We start from the raw sequence: 19,509 nt of genomic DNA, 5'->3' as shown, positions 1-19,509 counted from the left end.
ATGTGTCAGCTGAGAACTTTGACATAATTCAAACAACTCTGTGAAACAGAATGCAGTGGGATACTATACCGTTCACGGGCTGGAACGAGACACATATTGAGTGTTTAAAGCTAAACTGTTTAAGAAAACACATGCAAGAAAACTTTCGTCTAAAACACGTCGTCGAAAGATTTATTTTCATATTCATGTAAGTCTCTGACAATTTTAATCAATGAAAGTCAAGGAATATAAGTAAAATATCCCAACCTTCGAGGACAGTCGTTACACTTTGGTAGTCGACATCGACTTTGAAATCACTGCCATCTTTAATCAACCCCGCTACAGGTTCTTTCAGATCGACGAAGAATGGTCGTGAAACTAATGTAGCGGATAAACCAGCTTTGTTGGTAGCACGCAGATGCACGTAATACGGTTGGTTTACCTATGAAGGTGGTAATCATACATTTAAATGGAAGGGAAATCTGGACCTACAGATTCAAATTTTATTCAAGTCCTTTAGGTATTTATATTTTACGCACATGTTCAAGACTAACCGTGATATGCTGCCTGTCGTATGTGTAAACAAAAGACACTAGCTTAATACTGACTGTAATGAAAGTACTAAGAATTAACTTTACCGAGCATTTTTCAATATAGAGCCTACTTTCAGCGAAATGTACTGAAAGTTTTACAAATTCCTAACGTGACTTACTTACTATAGGTAATGATGGACTTTGTGTGCCATGATTTTTACCTTCAATGCTAAATCTAAGAATGTGTACTCGGTATCATTAGCAAAGACTTCGATGAAATCTTGAAGAATCTGTGGTTGGACGTTTCCAGCACACGTCATTCCGTCGTAGAGGGCCACTGCATAGGAATCAATGTCACTTTCATCATCGTAGAAGTCACTCCATGTCACTGTTAGAATATCTTCACGGTCAGTATACATTACCGCCTGTAATAAAGAATGGCGTGGAAATCTATTTGTTAGTTTTTCATTTAAAAATAATTATATTAGGAAAGAACAAATGGCAATCAAACTTAAAAGTACAACAAATTATATCAACAATTTACCTCATCTCCAAATGCTCCTACTTGTACGCTGCCTTCGATAGGCGGGGTCAAATCTACAGTGAAATCTTCCACAGACATGGAACATTGGCCGGATTCATCAGTAGCCATGACAACGACGGAGTAGGTCTCTTTGTGATTTAGGTGCAAACCTGTCACCTCAACCATGGTATCCTTACCAACGTTGGTCCACGGATAAACACCAAACTGTGATTCGTACGGAGTCCCCTTGCGACTTGTGTCAAAATTTTGCTGAATCGAATGAACGAGGTTGTGATCAAAAAATTTAAATTAGTTTTGATGGAATGCACTTCACAAATACATATTAAGCTCCAGATATTTTAGGTAAATGGCTAACTGAGCATATATAATAGGAATCCACTAGTACTCTCTCCTCTTATATTTGCAAGCTACATGTAAGACATATGCCATAATCGAATGACTATGCAGGCCCTTGTTCGTAGCCCAATAAAAAATTCATACTTGCTGCCGTATCACATAAATTTCTACGGCAATGCCAGAGTACAGTTGCGTTGCGTTGCGGCAAGTATCCTTGTCTTAAGATTGATTCCTTTAACCACAGTATGGGGACTGTGATCTAATTTGGTGAAGGAGCTAGTTCACCGTGAATCTATCACCGGTAGTATCAGGGATTAAAGTATTCTGGCCAACAGATAGCTTTCTGGTTCCCATGGCACGAAATCTTTTCTATCAGTTTCACATTCGAGTCAAGTGACCAGGCCAGGTGATGGACATTCCATTTCATTTTCCAAAACGTACACTTGCTTCATTAAATTGGAAATTGTATAGCCTACCGGCAAGATATTCTTCACTTACAATTATCAATTCCATTTTGTCTCTTGTTTTTAGCTGTTCACAAAAGTATGCATATACACAACTAGTAAGAAGTCTTACCAGTGAGAAACATGTTATATTTTTCAGAAAGTCGCCATTTTCAGTGACACCCCAAGTGTAAAACAGCACTGGCTCTCCGAACTCAAACTGACTCCAAGACAAAGAAATGGTATCTGAAGAGGACACGTATCTGTTGAAATACATGTGTTTGGTTAAAAATGTGATATTTCCTTCACTGAATCAACACGACGCGATAAACTTTCGAGCCTATATAGGGACAAAGGAAAAATATGAATCTAACACAAGTTACTGTTCTATTGCACTGTCTAATCTGTTGTTCGTTTAATCTTTATAATATTGTAACTTTCTTTTAGGGAATAGCAGATCATAAATTTGTTCACCTTTGCATCGCAACCTCTCCTGGTGACAACACTTGACCGCCATAGCCAACCCGGATACCGTTGGTGGTGGTCTCGGCCATGGCCGTGGATATGCTGTACGCCCTAATGGTGACGTAGTAGACTTGAGTGCGTGGAACAAGCTGAAGATCGCTGAAGGTGTGGGTTGTGTTACATCCAACATCTACGAAGTGATGAAGATCATCTCTGGTGCTTGCGTATCGGTTGTCTGTTCCGACGGCTACTTCATAGTGGTCGATTATTTGACCGAATACTGGCTCTAAAAAAAGAATATGATTCTTCTAATTTCGGAAAATTCGATAGCTATAGAGGGCGGTGTCCTTGGGATTACTGGAGATCACAATATGTGTTTACAAATACACGATTTCTAACCATCAACATAAAGTAAGTCACATTCAACAAAGGGTCGCGTGAATGAACATTTCCGCTACATTTAAAGGGACATTAACCGTGATTTTTTATGACATTTGCATTTTTTGACGAAACAAGTACATATTCTCTTTCTCTCTCTAAATTGTATTTGTATTACATTTGCAGACAAAACCGACAGTGTAAAATATAAAATACCATTTTGGAATATATGAATTCAAGTCAGGATTAAACCTGTCAATCGGTCCTCAACATTGAAGTTTGAGACCATACATAAACACGCTGTATTGACAAGACAAACATATATAACATTTTACTGTAATGTTCGCAGGAAAGAAAAATACTTTGAATGTCATGATTACCTCTTTCATCGATGGAATTCACTCCACAGTCAACACCGAACGAATCCCAGTTTGCTGACAAAGACGTTATAGACTCCTGGAAATTCAAGTCGAATCCATCAATGGGACCATCTCTGATATTGCCCGGTTGAAGAGGTTCCAGTTGTATTGTCACGCCGTTAGATCGTAGAATTTGTGAGAATCCGAGTTCGTTGGTCGCTTTCACTACTGTGTAGTATGATTCCTCATTCTTTAAGTCAAGGCCGTCATTCATTCCAAATTCTGGGGAAATATAATTTTTTAATGGTACTAGAGGGAGTAGATTGTCAAACAAAACAAAACAAAATTATACAGAACAAAACAAAACAAACTTAAAAACGAAATAGAGCAAAACAAACGAAACATACAAAACAAATTTAAAAAATAAAAGAAAACATAAACAAAGAAACTATTCAAGAATGAAAGGACACACAAGAAACGCTGTAAGGCATCGAATGTCATACAGGATCTTACAGTATCTTCACTAGTCTTATCTTTTAATGGTTACTATACCGTTTCCCTATTTGCATACATCATAGGGATTAAAAGATGACAGGTATCACAAAATCTTACTGACCGTCAGCTGTAGTCGTGAAGTTCTGCATGACTATTCCATCAAATCTATATATCGCCCATTCGTATTTTGTTTTCTTGCAGGGGTCACCTTCAAAGCTCCACTTTGCATGCAAGACGTCATTATTGTCTTGATAGTCCCTGGAAACAGGAGAATGCACGCAATGAGAAAGGTACAGGCAGCAATAAGTAAACTGAAATGACTATATTGTCGATCACATGTTGTAAGTGAAGAAATAGATACATATCTACTGAATATATCTCGCGCATTGTTTTAAACGGTCATAACCTTCCATGCTGCGAGGCAAAGGGGTTCAAGAGTATAGCGTCGTCTATATGGATTTAAAATCGCAAGCCACTCCGAAAATACGTAATTGAGCATTCATTGCAGCTTGATGTGTTGAATGATATCAAGCGATATATGTACAACTAAGAAAAAAGTAACAGCACAGTCTCAAAGTGAAATCTTATGATTAAATTCAGTTGTAAGAATACCCTAGCATCATCTGCATCACTCCGCAAACTTAAATTGGAAATTCATCTGCATTGAGTCAGTACTCACTTCGGAAGTGAAAGACTTACACTTTTGCGCAAAATTTCCTCAATGAAGCTTTCAACCATTCTCATATGATCATACCAACTCAAGAATAGAAATTACAGGTCACCGTACAAAGTTTTGTACTACAGAGGCATAAAATACCTAACATTTACGTATACTGATATTTGAAATTCAAAATGGCCACCATCCCAGTATTTACCCTATGGGGCAAAATAACATTTTCGATTTTCGAAAAACCAAGACTGAACATTTTTCTTCCCCGACAAGCTGCAAAATGAGACCCGTCAGTTGTAGATCAGGAAGTATTGTAAAAATTCTCGATTCTGACCACCTGTCTCATAGGCGCATTCTATCTTAAGCAACATTTTCTTAGCAGTGTCTTGACTGTGACATACCACACGATCATACAAACATATATGTACTTACAAGTCTCCGTCTGCCCTGCCATCCCAAACATAGCTTCCAGGAAGCGGTGGCAATCCAGAACTTACTCTACTGATGTACACACCATTTGACACAGCTGTGGTGTGAAGTCCGGCTTGGTTGTAACCTCGAACAGCGACGAACACCTGTCTGACGTCATACAGATCAATTCCACGAATCAGCGTGTACAGTCCTTTAGAGGTATCGACGTCCGTGAAATCCAGTATTTGCGTACTGCCAGGAGTTGGTCCTACGGCAACTTGATATCTGTGGATAACGTACCAGATACAGAACTTTCAACGCCATGGGTTGCAACGGAATGCATTTATATGTGGCAAAACACGTACTGTTATACTCATCGAATTCTGCATCGATATATAAGTATTTGCCCCAAAGAAGTTGTTATGTACAATGCTTAAGAGAATGTCTCACTTTCGAGAATATCTCTTGTCATCTGCAATAAACACCGTATAGTAACCCCTGGCCAATGCCTCGCATCACTGGTGCTGACCTCTAACACAGATGGCGCTGAATTACCATTTGCAGTTAGATAAAACTACTCACTTAGTTTGTGACTCCTTATCTTTTATTGGAAAAAAGAAGTGATTACCTTGTGATTGAGCTATCAGGGTCTGAGAAAGGTTCCCAAGCAACAAATATTCTATCCACAGACTTCTGGCAGACAGCATCGACTTCAATACAGCCTAATTGACCAAAATACAAGTGTACAGTGTTATTTATGTGTTGATTTAATTTAATTTCATGAAGAAACGGCCTTATACACGTATGTTCTAACCACTTCACAACTTACTTGTAAAATTACTGCATACGAGAGGGCCACTTCCCTCACCATTGCTGTGACCATCATAATTGATTTCATCGACGTCATTCAGTTCGACAACTATACCTGCCACTGGTGGCGTGTCGTCCACGAAGATGGCTTCTGAATAGCCGTACGTTTCATCGCCAAGGTAATTGACAGCAACCACAGTGGCAAAGTATTCTCCAGACTCAAACGGACCTAAAACATGACAATATGTCTGTATTAGTGTGAGTCGATAGAATATTGGCGTCTTAACCTCCAGGCGTGATATGTTTTTTTGTATACCAGTTTCAATGTGATTGCATGTCACAAATTTACATATTTTCTGTCTGGGCAACTGTATTAAAATTTTCCAAACGTCATCACTCACCCTTCACTCTGTATTCACGATGTGATGGTCTCACCATTGTAAAAGAACAAATGGAATCATCTCCCTCAGACAAACCCAAAGCAAATCTGTAGTTGCTTATTCCACTCTCCTTGTCGTAGAAATTTATCCAGGTGCATACTACATCGTCTGTTGTTCTGATGGATGACTGACAGTTGATATTTCCCGCTACAGGTGGTGAATGGTCGATGGTGACACCAACATCATATTTTTCAGACTTAAGACCAACCTAGGTAAGAACAATAATTAGACGTTTGATGTCAGAAAGTAAACGCAAATTACATTTTAGCCGTGGGGATAAAATTTGTCACATCAAGTGACCAGTAAATCTCTTACAGGCAGAACGCACTGATACATAAACGAATATATTTAATATTGACGTACCTCATTGGTTGATCGCAATGTCAGTGTGTTTGGCAAGCTCTGCGTGATGGGCGTTACCATAGAATTGATTATGTAATCCTGATCCGTGGTGTCGGTGCAGTTGAAGATATCTGAGAAACCGGGAATAGTTCCATAGCAGAATTCTGTGATGAGGATGGCACTGTCGTCTTCTGTAATTTCCCAAGAGGAAGTGATAAACTGCGCTGATTTCTGTGAGGTAAAATGAAAACTGAATTAGATTGGTTGATGAATTTCAAGGACTTTTCGATCAAAGTCACCGAAAATGTAGTAACGTTTATCACCATCATAGCTCAATTGTCATTTACATAAATATTATGTATATATTCCAGAAGAAACCTATCTTTCTGTAATATTTGTGTGAAATGACTTGCAAGAAAGAGCTTACTCTCAAAAAATGACATTTTACCAAAAGCCGAGTGGATTTCTACTGATTTAGGCGAAATCTTTAGATTTATGTGATATGTAGAGCTGACAATGTCCGGGAAAAATGAAACAAGGTGAAAATGATTAAACATCATATTCATAACTTTCGAAACTAAGTATATGTTTTCAGGGAGAGTAATATCAAGACATTACAAAAAAGAATAGCGTGAAAATATGTCAGCACTGTTACATGCCTGAAATCTACTTGATTCCTCGCTTGTAATTGCGCTCTCATTACTTGTTTGTCGCTGGTTCACTGAAATGTGCGGCGGCGTTGTGTCTACTGTAAACCCGTCCGAGCTTGCATCCAACACGTTTCCTGCACCCGTGTACGCCCTCACAGTTGTGTAGTACCGCTGACTTTGATCCAGTGGTACGAGACTTTGTGCCTTGCCAGACCCACCAAGACCTGAAGAAGAAAGACGAAGTGTATCGTTTAGTGGGCCGAGGTATTTAGTATACTCGATTGTTATACATTAATGTCACTTATTCACATATTAAGTTATTCTGACAAATTTGCGGATAACTTTTACATAATCATGACTACAAACACACAGAGCTTTTACCATTGGCCAATTATGGACAATTGTTTCAAGTACGAATTCCATTCAGTATCATGGCTACGTACATCAGACGTTGGTGTAAGATTTAACAATCGATTCTTCGATTGGCAAAAATAAATGAAGTACAGCATTTGAATCTCATACCCTCGCCTTTAATTTGCACTTCTTCATTCGTTACAATGCCATCACTGATGAAGGGTTGAACGTCATCAGATCTCGGCCTTTTTCCAATCGCCCACTCGTAGTGAACGATTCCGTGTTGCTCGCTCTCAAACCCGCTAAACTGAGCAGTGGCCGTCCCGGCTTCTCGCTGATAATCCACATCTACATGTATCCGCTCTGTTTCATCAATGACGTCATCATTAGGGCCATCAGTAACCATGCCAACCTTGTCGGCGGACACAACTTTAATACCACTGGAATGGAAATGAAAACAAATACAGCAATTAAAACCAGGGTAACAGAGCAGATAGCGTCTTGCAAGCGAAATTAATGATTATCTATAACGCTAGGAAAGACTGTTTCAAAGATAATACCCTGAGTATGTCACATGATAACAGACATCACATGAGCACAGGGCTGTATTTGGTAAACCGAATGAATCCTAAAAGACCTTCTTCCCGGTAGGCTGGCCTTGTAAAAAGTGGCAGTAGATATGAAAGGGATGTTGTACCTTGAAATCAAAGTATCGGACATAATTCCCGCGCCGTTTTCCGCCTTTATCGACACGAAGTACACCGGACGATCGCTGTCTGCGTCATACTTGTCCAATGTCAAGTCACCAAGGTAACCGCCTTTGGACGTGCCGATGTTGCTCATTTCCTTAACGTCTGAACCACCTGGTTTAAAGATACAAATGCCCAATAAGCTGAGGTATTCACTTTAATTGTTAGGATAAGGGCTACTTATAATGCATAGCTATTCTTTATCAACATCAGAACATTTCATAATGTCATTTTCAAGCAGCAGACATGTTTTGTTACAATGGCGCTCTCCCATCACACATGGCACTTCATAGCCATCCATTCACAATATCATTAATTTCTTATTTAAAAGGTCTGAAAAGATACCTTGATATGTGCCGATGGAGATCCAATAGGCTGCTACGTCACTTTCAAAGTCTATGGCCTCCCAGTATCCTCTGATACCCTCCGTGTCGGACTGGATGATATAACCATCAAATAATTCTTCTTCTTCGTCTGCTGTGAGTACGCCAATCTTTAGTTGCAGTATCTGTAGAAAGGGAAAAGCGGATGTGGAGATACGCTAGTGAATGTCAGGTATGACTAAATCCATGAATAAGGTCTGCATTTTTTTGGATTTAAGGAATTCATGTATGTCTGGACTTTTGAAACCTGTTACTTACCTGTGGTGGCGTTGAATCGACGATAACACCATCCGTGTCCTGAACGTTACCAATCCCGGCACCGTTGACTGCAGATACCCGAACACTGTAGTGCCCGCCATTGAACATGTGAAGTATAGGTGGCGACTGCCAGGACGTAGCGGTACCATCAACAATAACTTGAGCTGTCCTGTTATAATGAAAACGAAATTATGGCACTAGCCAATAAGTGATTGTACCAGACATAACAGCTGTTAGAGGGTAGTAAAACAACATTCTAGATCGTCAGACAGAGTTCACATTAGTACATTAAAGCCCATAAAGGGGACATTTTATAGCGAATGATATAATACATGTCCTCTGCATGCTTATATACAAAGTAAAAGCAAGTAGGGACTTTTCTGCTTTTGAATCAACATCAAAGCTGGCTGATTAGTAGGTAGCCGATATGGTCGCATGATTATGCCTTTCTCATTTTTTGACTTAGAAGTGTTTGTACTAGGATATGTCGACGTTTAAGAGTTTTTGGTGTGAATCAGATTAGAACAACTTGGGCTACCGTTAGCAGATTTAGACTCAAATATAATAGTTACCTATCGTTCGGATAAAACTGTTTGCGCTTCCCTCCGTACGTCTGATACACGGTGACTTTGTAATGGTCAAGGCCAGATTCAGGGTCTTCAAAGTCCCAGTTGACGGCAACCTGAGATGTACTCGACTAGAAGTTGCGAAAATTATGACATTAGTCTGTCACATGAAAGCAGTATTAGTAGAAGTCAGAAGTGCACAAAGTTAGCCAAAAAAACACACTGAATGAAAATGCAGAACGATTCAGCGGTTTACGAGGTTATCGACGGGGGTAAAAACGCATGCCGTTACATAAATTATAGCCACGGCAGTCGCAATCTGTGTATTTGGAATCATTTAGATAGAAAAATTGGACCAGGGTGAGTCTCCGGTGGCGAGTTGAGAAGGAGGGGGGAAGAAAGAAAGTATGCGGGAGGGAAACATTTCAAATGGTATTGAAGGATACGAACAATTGCGAATACCTTTCACCTTCTCATCCTAACTTTAATATCGTTCCGAATATATTAGTATTATATACCACATATATTGAAATGTAAAACGCCACTTGTCATAACATCTCAAGATTATTTGGTTGACAATATTGACAATAAAGAACAGATCACAGTTGTTTGTTGTAATCATACTGGATGTGTAGGTACTTATGAAAGCGAAGAGCATACCATTTACAACTGGAGGTATAGGAGTCTCTTTGCACGGGATATTGTTCACATGCATCTGTAATTTCACTTTAAACAGGATAGCCGAACACTAACGAAAAAAGAACGAAAGAGTTGACTCACCGTGTACTTTTGGTCAACTTTTGTTATGTTACCATCGCCTAGAAAGATGAAATTCGGCTCCGTTAAGTCAACTGTGTAACCGTCTGAATAAATTCTTGTCGGAGAACGGGCCTTATTCACTGCCTCGATTTCGGTGTACACGTAGTCGCCATGGTGAAGATGGAAATGGTGCCATTTGATAGATCTGGTAGCCGCTGGTAGAGACTCTCTGTCGTGGATGTTTTGTGCAGATTGTGAACCTGTAAATAATATAGAATGCGACGTGCCATTAAATGAGCATGTTCCATGCGACTATAACACCGGCAAATCCCTATAAAGAGTGAGATTTCTTGCCACTTAACTTACTATGTATAAGGTACTCAATGACTCGTAGAGGTAAGTAAATAGTGGTTAAGTCCGTGTTCCGCACGGGTTCCACGTGGTATCTCTACTTGACTACAGCCACGATCTGACTAATGGTGATGTTATGGTAACTTTTGGATAAAATGTTAGGATTCTTGTTTTTCATGAAATAAGCCTAAAAAGACAAAAAGTCGTTATGAGACAGCAACACGACAGAGATGTATCTATACCTTCTGACGGATTTGTTTTCCAAATGCTGATGATGTAATTATCAATTCCAGATTCAGGATCCAAGAAATCATCCCAATTGGCAGATACAGTTGACGCTAGAGGTGAGTAGATCATATCTTTCTCGGTGTCTTCTCCATCCTTGATCCATCCTGCTTCTGGAGGTGTTTCGTCATACAACACTGTAAATAATGATATTTGAATGGAAAACTTCCTTCTCATTTCGTAGAGTTGCTCTTATGTTCTTATATATATCATAAACTAACATTTGTTGAAAATTACGTCGGATCTGTAATTTACGAAAAGTTTAAATAAATTGTGCTACACATCATACTCCAGTCATCAAAAATTGCGTAAAATATTTTCCCGGAGTTTTATCGCGGTCCTATAATGTATTTACTTACAATTCTTGAATATGAAAAGATACAATTACATATCTCATAAATAATACGTACCACCGTCCGTTGTTAAATTTGTCCACAGGTTTTTATGGCCTGCATTGAAGGCGACTATGGTAGAATAATATGTAGTGTTGTGTTCAAGGTCAACGTCTTCGCTGCAGCTCCTGTACTCAAAGTGACTCAGTTCAGTTTGTGAGACGGTATCGTTACTGCCAGCCGTAGTCCCAGCATACCACACGTATTTTTCTGTTGAAAAATGTATTTCGACACTGTTTAAACAGTAGTAAACGGTTTTTCTGACTTTCAATTCTTCACGAAATGGCCTCATCGAACTGGTATTTTGCCTCAAGTTGGACACATGAATAGTCAAACCGCTGCAAAATTACAAAAGCCAAGTCCAGTAAAAATGTCTGATATATAAAACCTCATACCAATTCCACTGTCTTCGTCATAAAACCCACTCCAGCTGACGCACAACTTGTCTGAGAAAGATTGAAAGTCTATGTCGTGGTCGATAACAGTTCCATCAAATACCTGTCCAGCGATCGGCGGGCTTCTATCAACGATGATTGGCGAAGGTGCATGGCCTACGGTAGTGAGCTCGACTGTAATACAAAAAAAATATAGTGGAGGTCAGTTCATAATTGCAGCCGACAGAACGATTCTATCCATCACACAATTATCATATCCTCAGTGTCACTAGGTGATGTTAATCATCGATTAAAATTAAAGTTGTGCGTGATCCACGGTTCACTAATGATAATGACATTTATGGCGACTCTTTACAACTCTACACGCCATCATATAGTCATAGTCTTACCATGGTTCATTGCTCTTACTTTCACCCAAGCTGGTACACCATCAGGAACACAGAATGGCTTGGCTATGTGTGTGGTGTTGGCTTCCCTTTCCCAGTCCAGGAGATAAATGTCCCTTGGACTTTTACCGAGACCAAAACTAATTTCTTTGATGAGGGACAAGTCATCGCTGAAAATGGAAACAGATGAAAATTAATAAAGCAATGATGATGACCCCGAAAGGAAATTAGTATTATATAGAACATTACTCTGTAACAATATCAGTTGCCATAACATACGAAATTTCATGTTTGGTAATTAAACCAGGGAACAGCAACGGCAAACAATAAAATCCATTAAAGCACAAATCTTCTCAAGATTTCCACGGCATGAACGTTCAGGCACAATCTATGGAAAACAATATTTTTATCAATATTTGACCTTTCACAGTTAATGCAGGAAGAAATATAGTTTTACTCCTACCTGAGATTGTACATAGCTGTAATGATGCAATCTTCGTCATCATAACCAAGGACTGCAATGTCATGGACTATTGGCGGCGTTCTGTCAATTATGTATGGCATTGAGTGACACACTGTAGTAGCCATTGGACCTCCGAAGTCAACCTTATTAATAGCTCTGACGGTGATATGGTACGGTCCATCTTGTGAAAAGTAAAAGTACATAGTTTTGGCATGGCAAACAACAGGCAATATTATGTAAAAATGGGAGAAAATGGGAGAAACCCTCTTTTCTCAGAACAGTATGTATACCAAAGAATAGTATGTATACCTAAGGTACATTGCCTGGATTCTATTATTATTGCTGAATGTCAAGCGCACCTAGAAGAGTAAGAATACCGTGTAACGTTCATCTACCTCATCAAATCTGATTCCAGTTAATAAAATGAAATGGAATTTTCACAGACAAGACACACAAGTTTGTGAAATATGACGTATATGGCATAAATATTGTTTACAACATTGAAAGAGGCCATAACATAGGGTTACCTTCGAGCTCAGGTTCATCGAAGTTATTTGCCAATCCTATGTGGGTCCATTCACTTTCATCGAAGAAATGGGAATGAGGATCCTTGTGTGGATGTACGTCTTCAAGACAAGCCTCACTGCCTATAGTCCACGTGTAACCATAGATACCTGTCTCGTCGTCGTGGTACCCGTCCCAGTTCGCTGAAAAAAATAATTACAAAATATGTGAAATATGATATTCGTCATTTCAAATTTGAGTGGTAAAGAACAAAGCTTTAAAGGTCTGGTGAAATGGTCCCGTTCGTGTGACTGAATATCTTCCAGGGGGTCAATACTATTACACTCGCAACAGAATTGCAACCTAAAAGTACGCGCAAGTGTTAATTTTTTTGATATTTCTATGCGCGGCTTTCATGGGGTCATTTTGCGACACTCAGGTCACGCCCTCAGCGGGAGTCAAGGTTGGCCGTCTGTGACGTCACAGGTGTGTTCATTTACATCGAATAGCGGTCCAACGCCGCCTTATCTCTGCCCGGTATCCGCTAACAAAACGGCCTGAGGTAGTGTTCGCGCTGCCCATTCGCCACGTTCGCCAATGCGAATCGAAATCCGAAGTGGCGAAAAAAAATCGATCCTAATTAGCCACAGTGGCGAAACTGATTTTTGTTTAAAAAATATGGTAAAATAAAGAAAAAACGTGGGTTTTTTAGTCTTTTGTTTAATCTGCGCTTCTCTCTCGGCGATTCGCAAAAACTGTGTCTACTTCCGTATTATTGCGTTCTTTCCGTCGTATGTATTTGCAATCGAGCCAAGTCTCGCGAGAGATTTGACGTCATTTAGTCTAGTGTACAGCATGCATAAATGGCTCTCGCGAGAATTGAAACTTACACACACGCAATCGAGCCCTTGCGATAAATTTGACGTCATTTTGTCCAGTGTACAGCGGGCATAGGAACGCTCGCTCGCGAGAATTGAAACTTTTGCTATACATAGCAGACATACGCATTTTAATCGAGGCAACAAGGTTCGGTGTTATAGTTGATTTACATTGCGGTCTAGATGTTCTGTGTTGTGCATTTTAATCACGGTCTGAAACATCCATGTTGTGGTCGATTTGCATCGCGTTCCTCGTGGTCCGGTATTCCCCGTTGTTCTTCAATTTAATTGCCGTCCCAACGACGCGTTCCGTGTTGCTGTCGATTTGTATCATGGAGGACTCTACCTCCATGATTAGTATCATGATCTCTACGTTCCATGTTGTTGTTCGTTCGTAATGGTAGTCTCAACGTTCAGTGTTGCTGTTCATGCAGCTGATTTCCGTGTTGTAGTGCATTGTAATCACGGTCCCATTTACGTTTTTTACTGTCGATTTGCACTGCGGTCCCGACGTTCCGTGTTGTAGACTAGTGCATTTTAATGGCAGTCACAACGTTCAGTGTTGGTGTTAATGCAGTTGACTTGCATTGCGGTCCCAACCTTCTGTGTAACGAGTAGCGAGGCAGGGTCAGCCGAGGGACCGTGGCCGATCGTAAGAACCAGCCGAGACAAGAACATTATGGTTCAAACACTCAACACTTGACGGGAACTTAAAAAAGTTTACAGTTGAGCCGTTCATGTTCTTGCCGCTGTCACAGCCACCAAAAGAACAACGTCTTCCCATAGTGACACTGTCCTGATCATGTAAGCGGAAATCCTAGAAGTTACCCCCCGTGGGGAGCTTACGGAGGTGTGAAATACTTTACTTCCCGTTATGAGATACGACGTCGGGCAAACTTCGGAAAGCCGAAAAAAGTCGACTGGAGAGGCTCGGGGGACACGCCCACATTGCATTTTTCTTTTGCCATATTTCATAATCACGCGTGCTAAACGAAAAAATAAATGAATGTAACTGTTTTATAGACCATCAACTGTATTTCTGTGATTTTGCAACATGGGCATTTCACCAGACCTTTAAATTAAACTATTCTTATTTAGCGAGTAAAAAGGTATTGGAGCTAATAGTATAACATACAAAATTGTATTCATAGCTAACAAAGGCTAAACCAGTTTTATTATAATAGGCCAAAGAAAAGAAAATTCGTTAAAGTTTGATATGAAATAATTATCTTATGCCACTAAAGTACAAGAATCAATGAAAACCTGATATGTATCTGTTTGCCCTGGTATATTTGAGATCAAATGATGGTGTGTGCCCATTGAAGACGGTCTTTGAACCTGGCCCGTCGATGATAAATCTAGAAGACACAAAAATTGATGTTCGGTAAAGCATGTACAACGAATACGCACTGCACTAAATCATTTCAAACATTAAGAAAGTTTGTTCACTGTGTTAAGAGCAGATGTTGAGCTTTATACACATTTTAGTGTTTCGCAAAATATCCCGTGGCTCCTGGTGATTCGAAGCAATAAATGACCCAAGAGTAAGTTTATTATAATTCCTTCGTATTTATTTACAGATTTCCCAAACTACTCTTTAATCGTGCAATCAGGAGAGCTATACCTGTAGTTTTTCAGTTTTGTAGTGTCCACACATCTGAACTCCCATTCATCTGGCACGTAATCAAGACAGTGTTCGTAAGACACTTCGTCCATGGCTCCATTCTCAATATGGCCGGGCTCTGGAGGACTGAAGTCTGCGATGACTGGCTTGGATGAAATGATGTTATCATATGCTTTTAAGACAAAAAGAAACGATGACTACATGTGAAAACTGAACACCAGACCTATTGGAAATCATTAAATCTAACGACCGCATACTTTACATGTTTCAAAAAATATCATACTTTGATTTGTACGTGCATTGGTTATACAGCTTTGCAACTGCAATGAACTACAATAATTTTATTTCGTTAAAGGTCTCTTGTCACCTGTAATCTAAATATGCCCATATATGGTCAAAGGGGCGTTCCTTAGTATTCAAAATACCAATGTGAGGTTGCTGTTTTTAAAAAGCTGCCACCCGCTTAAAATCTGTGATTGGTTAGATTTTCTCTTTCCATGGCAGCTGTGGCAAAATTGGAACTGGTGATAGTTTACCTTTACCTGTATAATACGTCTCGAATAAATGCAAACACTGCACATCATCCACTCAGCTTTACATATCAATAAAAATATGCAATACGCCTGACAAATGACTGGGGTCCAAAATACTAAATCTGAGCTTAAACTATCTACCTGGTTCAATAGGTCCTAATTTGCTTGTCCGAGAAACATGCCAATATACCTACCGTAGACTTGTGTGGTGTGTATGTCGTCATACTTAGCAAAATACTGAAGTTGAATTCCCGACGCAACAACTCTAGGATGACAAAGGGTTAGAGTTGGTTTCTAGAAAATCCTCTTAAAAATGTCGAACTTACAAAGGACGTTCCCTGCATGAATGTTCATATAGTGAACATCTCGGTGACGGAGGTCCAGGTCGTTGTGGTTCAGCTGCAATAACCGACCAACGCCAAGTTTTTCATAGTAGTGAAATCGGCCAGACTGTAAAACACGAATGAACATGAGATCAAAAGAGCCATTTTGGAAACAGATGTCGGACTGCATTTTACTGTGCTTAAGTTCTAAATTCTTCCTGTACAATCTTAGGTTCATTTTGTAACTTCAAAAACTGCACGCCAGTTTCTTCTTCATCAGGCAGGTAAGAAGCATGGGACGCCGTGAAATCCATTTGTATTCATTCCATTGAAATCATGAACCATCGAACTAAGCTTAATATTAAATAAAAGACTTTTAGAGGATTGATAAGTTTTCTTCACTCCTTGATTTGCAAAAAAAGTTACTTTTACATTCTTTATGTGATTATTTAATGCTGACTGGTGTGCAGTATGATTGTCGTACAATTTTACGAATTAAAGTTCCAATGATCATAAAAGCGATTCCGCCTTGTCTAGCTGGTTCAAAGGTTAATGGCCAAAATGAATTTTTAAAGTCTCCAAAACGTAAAGACACCTCACTAAAATGCGCTCAATGTTGTGTTTATATTGTGATTCGCAAGGCTTTTGCGTAAAACCATATTCCTAACGAGCTGATGTCAAATGACCAAATACATGAACGCTTAACTAGTGTAACTTACTTCGTGAAGGTCAATTTTATGTCCCTCTATGTCCGATAGCAACTCGCATCTACCACTGGTTCCGTAATCATAGTTGAAGCTCAGACACTTATTGGATGGAACTCGAAGGCAGTGCGCGGCGCAGTCAGATTTCCTACCATAGGAGGCTACCTGGTAAGGCGCGAGTCCAAGTCGACCCAGTCTGTCTTTTGTAAATCTACTGAGGGGATCACTCTGGCTTTCCACTGATTCAGTCATTGCGTTTGTAGTGACATCATTCCAGGGTATAATTTGATCAGAAAATATACCATATCCAAAACCTATCCCTTCCTGACAAGGGAAACACATTGGATTAAATGTTTTAACAATAACATAAAAATGCGATTGAACTCATTGTGACGTACAAAATAGGATGCTTTCACAAAGCCGAAATTGTACCATGCATTTTTATTATTAATTTATTAATAACATGGCTGCTGAAAGTCTAAAGAAGGCTGGAGTTACAATCTTGCATATTTCATATTTTTAGGGAGGTTCATTCATTACAACGCCTTGAATAGTACACTGCATAATACAAACGGCGAACATGGTAGCGCCTAAGCTTGCGATTTTGTGCGATAACGGCAGTACCTGTGCGAGTCATTGACCTGTCTATAATCAATACATATAGCGCGGAATTGATGTAATACATGTAACTGAGAGAAAGTTGTCTACGTAACAGAACCAAATCAACTAACAATAAGCACGGCAAAGATGTTTGCACTCATATGCTTTTTAAACCCACCGAAGTACAGCGTAGACGCAATATGCCTAGCTTCTGAGCATTTCCGGCTTGCAAAATGAAAAAAATACTTTCGAACAATGTTTTAAGAAAACTTCCCATCAAAAAGATTGTCTTGTTAATGGGAATACAACTAGCACATAGGAGTTTTCCAATACTAAACGGTTTTGAAACTAACATCTTACATGAACACGATTGGAACTAATTTGGGATGATTGGATTTTCGTATTTTCTAAATTTCTCAAAAGTATTAGGTGCAAGATAGTTGAATGTTGCAATAATACAAATTACTCATAAAAAAAAAATGTGTCATGTAAAAAGAAAAGCAGATGAGATTACATTTGTAGATTAAATCGGCAATACAAAATAATCTGAAGAACCGGAAACTATTCGTATAAATGAAGTCCTTGGGTTTATTGAAAAGAGTAGTATTAGCGCTAGTATTTGTGGAAATGAGAAATTCGATTGTCATATTTGCTGTTATAATTTTCGTGCCATTAATGAACTTTCACTCTTAACAAGATAAAATAGAAGACTATGGACAACTATGTAAACGTATCACCCAGAGAAACCACAAGAACCACACATGTCTTTTCGAAAGTGTGATGTTATCTTGGCAACCTTACCTTTTGACTGACCAATGGACTATCATCATACACAACAGCAGAGGCTCTCAGCACATCAGGTCTACTCGTCGAGTGGAAATCAGGAGTGACTCTCCCTCCGGGTAAGGTGACGTCATACGTTGGCAAAGAGCAAGTGGCCATGGCCACATTATTAGCAGAATCGGTTGCCTTGACAGTGAAATGTGTGACGAGTCCTCCTGGCAACATCTTTCAAGAAGAAAGATAAAAAGTAAACATAACTTTTTGGTAAATGACATCGGATGTACACGAAGCCTTACAAACCATTGCCCTAATGGAGATTAAACCTGACCGTGGGATTGCACCTAAATTTTAATGTGAAGGAAATGAAGCTTACAATTTATACGTGCAAGCGTTGTGCGCTGTTCAAATTACATTGACTAGAAAGATTAATTAGTTTAGTATACTTTTTTCTCTTTTCATTGAATAAATACATTAGAGTATATAGGTCAATATTTCTTCAATAATATATTGAAAAATATTGGTAAAGAGAACTATTTCAGAGGTGGGTAAAAAATTGTGTGGCATGCTAAGCAATAAAACACTTAAACAAAAGCTTGAATTTTGCTAATTAATATACAGCAAAACAAGTCGCGGCCATGCGTATACACCGTATCTTACCTGAGCAATGACAACAGACGGTCCTCCCATCGGCTGGTTGTTCACCAAATCGCATCCACTTTTGTAAGATCCCACACAGAAAGTCAAATCAACCTCGCTCTTTTCATCAGCCACTGCTATCGCAAGTTCAAACGCGGGATCCAAATGGTCTCTGCCGGGAACTTGTTTCACTACGCAGTCAGTCACGTAAGCCGGTGCGCGTTTTTGGCCATCTCCATATAAGAATTCATCCTGTCAAGAATAAAATGAAAAAATTAGGACACAGTTAATCACCGGTCTTGGCCTTCGGTCCTGGGTACATCACAATTGTAAACTTGGTTTCATTATCAGATATGTAAAAGTTTCAGCGAAATTATAGACGACAACTGTGTACAGAGGTCGGGAACAGCAACGAAGCAAACAAGGTCGAACAGTTAAGACAGTAGACAAAATCGCCAAAATACGTATTCGCTCAATTTTAACCTGACGTCATATTTATCTGTAAATGGGACACTTACTTTACCGCGGGAAACTTTGGTGAATGTTGGTGGACTTCTGTCGGGATCCAAGTCTCCCTTATTGAAAATATTGGCTTCTATTTGCGGAGTTGTGTAACTCCACAGCAATATGTCAACAATAACCTTTTCTATTTTCTTGATGAAAAGATTTATACGAAAGACGACGAGGGCGCGCAACTCTAGTTTCAAAGGAACCAAAACCAAGTCCAT

At 39.4% G+C, this 19,509-nt stretch overlaps 1 protein-coding gene across 1 annotated transcript in view; it reads right to left on the bottom strand.

Annotated features, from left to right (window-relative positions):
* LOC139146209 (uncharacterized) overlaps positions 1–19,509 on the bottom strand; it is a 19,580-nt gene extending 71 nt beyond the window's left edge. The window contains exons 1-31 of the mRNA XM_070717616.1: positions 19,300–19,509; positions 18,803–19,033; positions 18,164–18,370; positions 16,778–17,086; positions 16,062–16,185; positions 15,203–15,374; positions 14,842–14,936; positions 12,724–12,903; positions 12,197–12,377; positions 11,737–11,903; positions 11,348–11,521; positions 10,518–10,697; positions 9,946–10,184; positions 9,172–9,296; positions 8,600–8,768; positions 8,304–8,466; positions 7,907–8,072; positions 7,378–7,649; positions 6,865–7,079; positions 6,227–6,436; positions 5,825–6,071; positions 5,443–5,652; positions 5,242–5,335; positions 4,635–4,898; positions 3,654–3,790; positions 3,059–3,319; positions 2,310–2,586; positions 1,969–2,098; positions 1,057–1,305; positions 734–937; positions 247–421 (exon numbers count right to left, since the gene is read on the bottom strand). Of these exons, the coding sequence (XP_070573717.1) occupies positions 247–421; positions 734–937; positions 1,057–1,305; positions 1,969–2,098; positions 2,310–2,586; positions 3,059–3,319; positions 3,654–3,790; positions 4,635–4,898; positions 5,242–5,335; positions 5,443–5,652; positions 5,825–6,071; positions 6,227–6,436; positions 6,865–7,079; positions 7,378–7,649; positions 7,907–8,072; positions 8,304–8,466; positions 8,600–8,768; positions 9,172–9,296; positions 9,946–10,184; positions 10,518–10,697; positions 11,348–11,521; positions 11,737–11,903; positions 12,197–12,377; positions 12,724–12,903; positions 14,842–14,936; positions 15,203–15,374; positions 16,062–16,185; positions 16,778–17,086; positions 18,164–18,370; positions 18,803–19,033; positions 19,300–19,509 (6,037 nt within the window). The remainder of the gene's footprint in view (positions 1–246; positions 422–733; positions 938–1,056; positions 1,306–1,968; positions 2,099–2,309; positions 2,587–3,058; positions 3,320–3,653; positions 3,791–4,634; positions 4,899–5,241; positions 5,336–5,442; positions 5,653–5,824; positions 6,072–6,226; positions 6,437–6,864; positions 7,080–7,377; positions 7,650–7,906; positions 8,073–8,303; positions 8,467–8,599; positions 8,769–9,171; positions 9,297–9,945; positions 10,185–10,517; positions 10,698–11,347; positions 11,522–11,736; positions 11,904–12,196; positions 12,378–12,723; positions 12,904–14,841; positions 14,937–15,202; positions 15,375–16,061; positions 16,186–16,777; positions 17,087–18,163; positions 18,371–18,802; positions 19,034–19,299) is intronic.

The sequence above is a fragment of the Ptychodera flava genome, chromosome 12, assembly GCF_041260155.1.
Source record: "Ptychodera flava strain L36383 chromosome 12, AS_Pfla_20210202, whole genome shotgun sequence".
NCBI classification, from domain to species: Eukaryota; Metazoa; Hemichordata; class Enteropneusta; family Ptychoderidae; genus Ptychodera; species Ptychodera flava.
The sequence above is the reverse complement of the archived record's forward strand: the minus strand, read 5'-3'. Positions and strand labels throughout refer to the sequence as shown.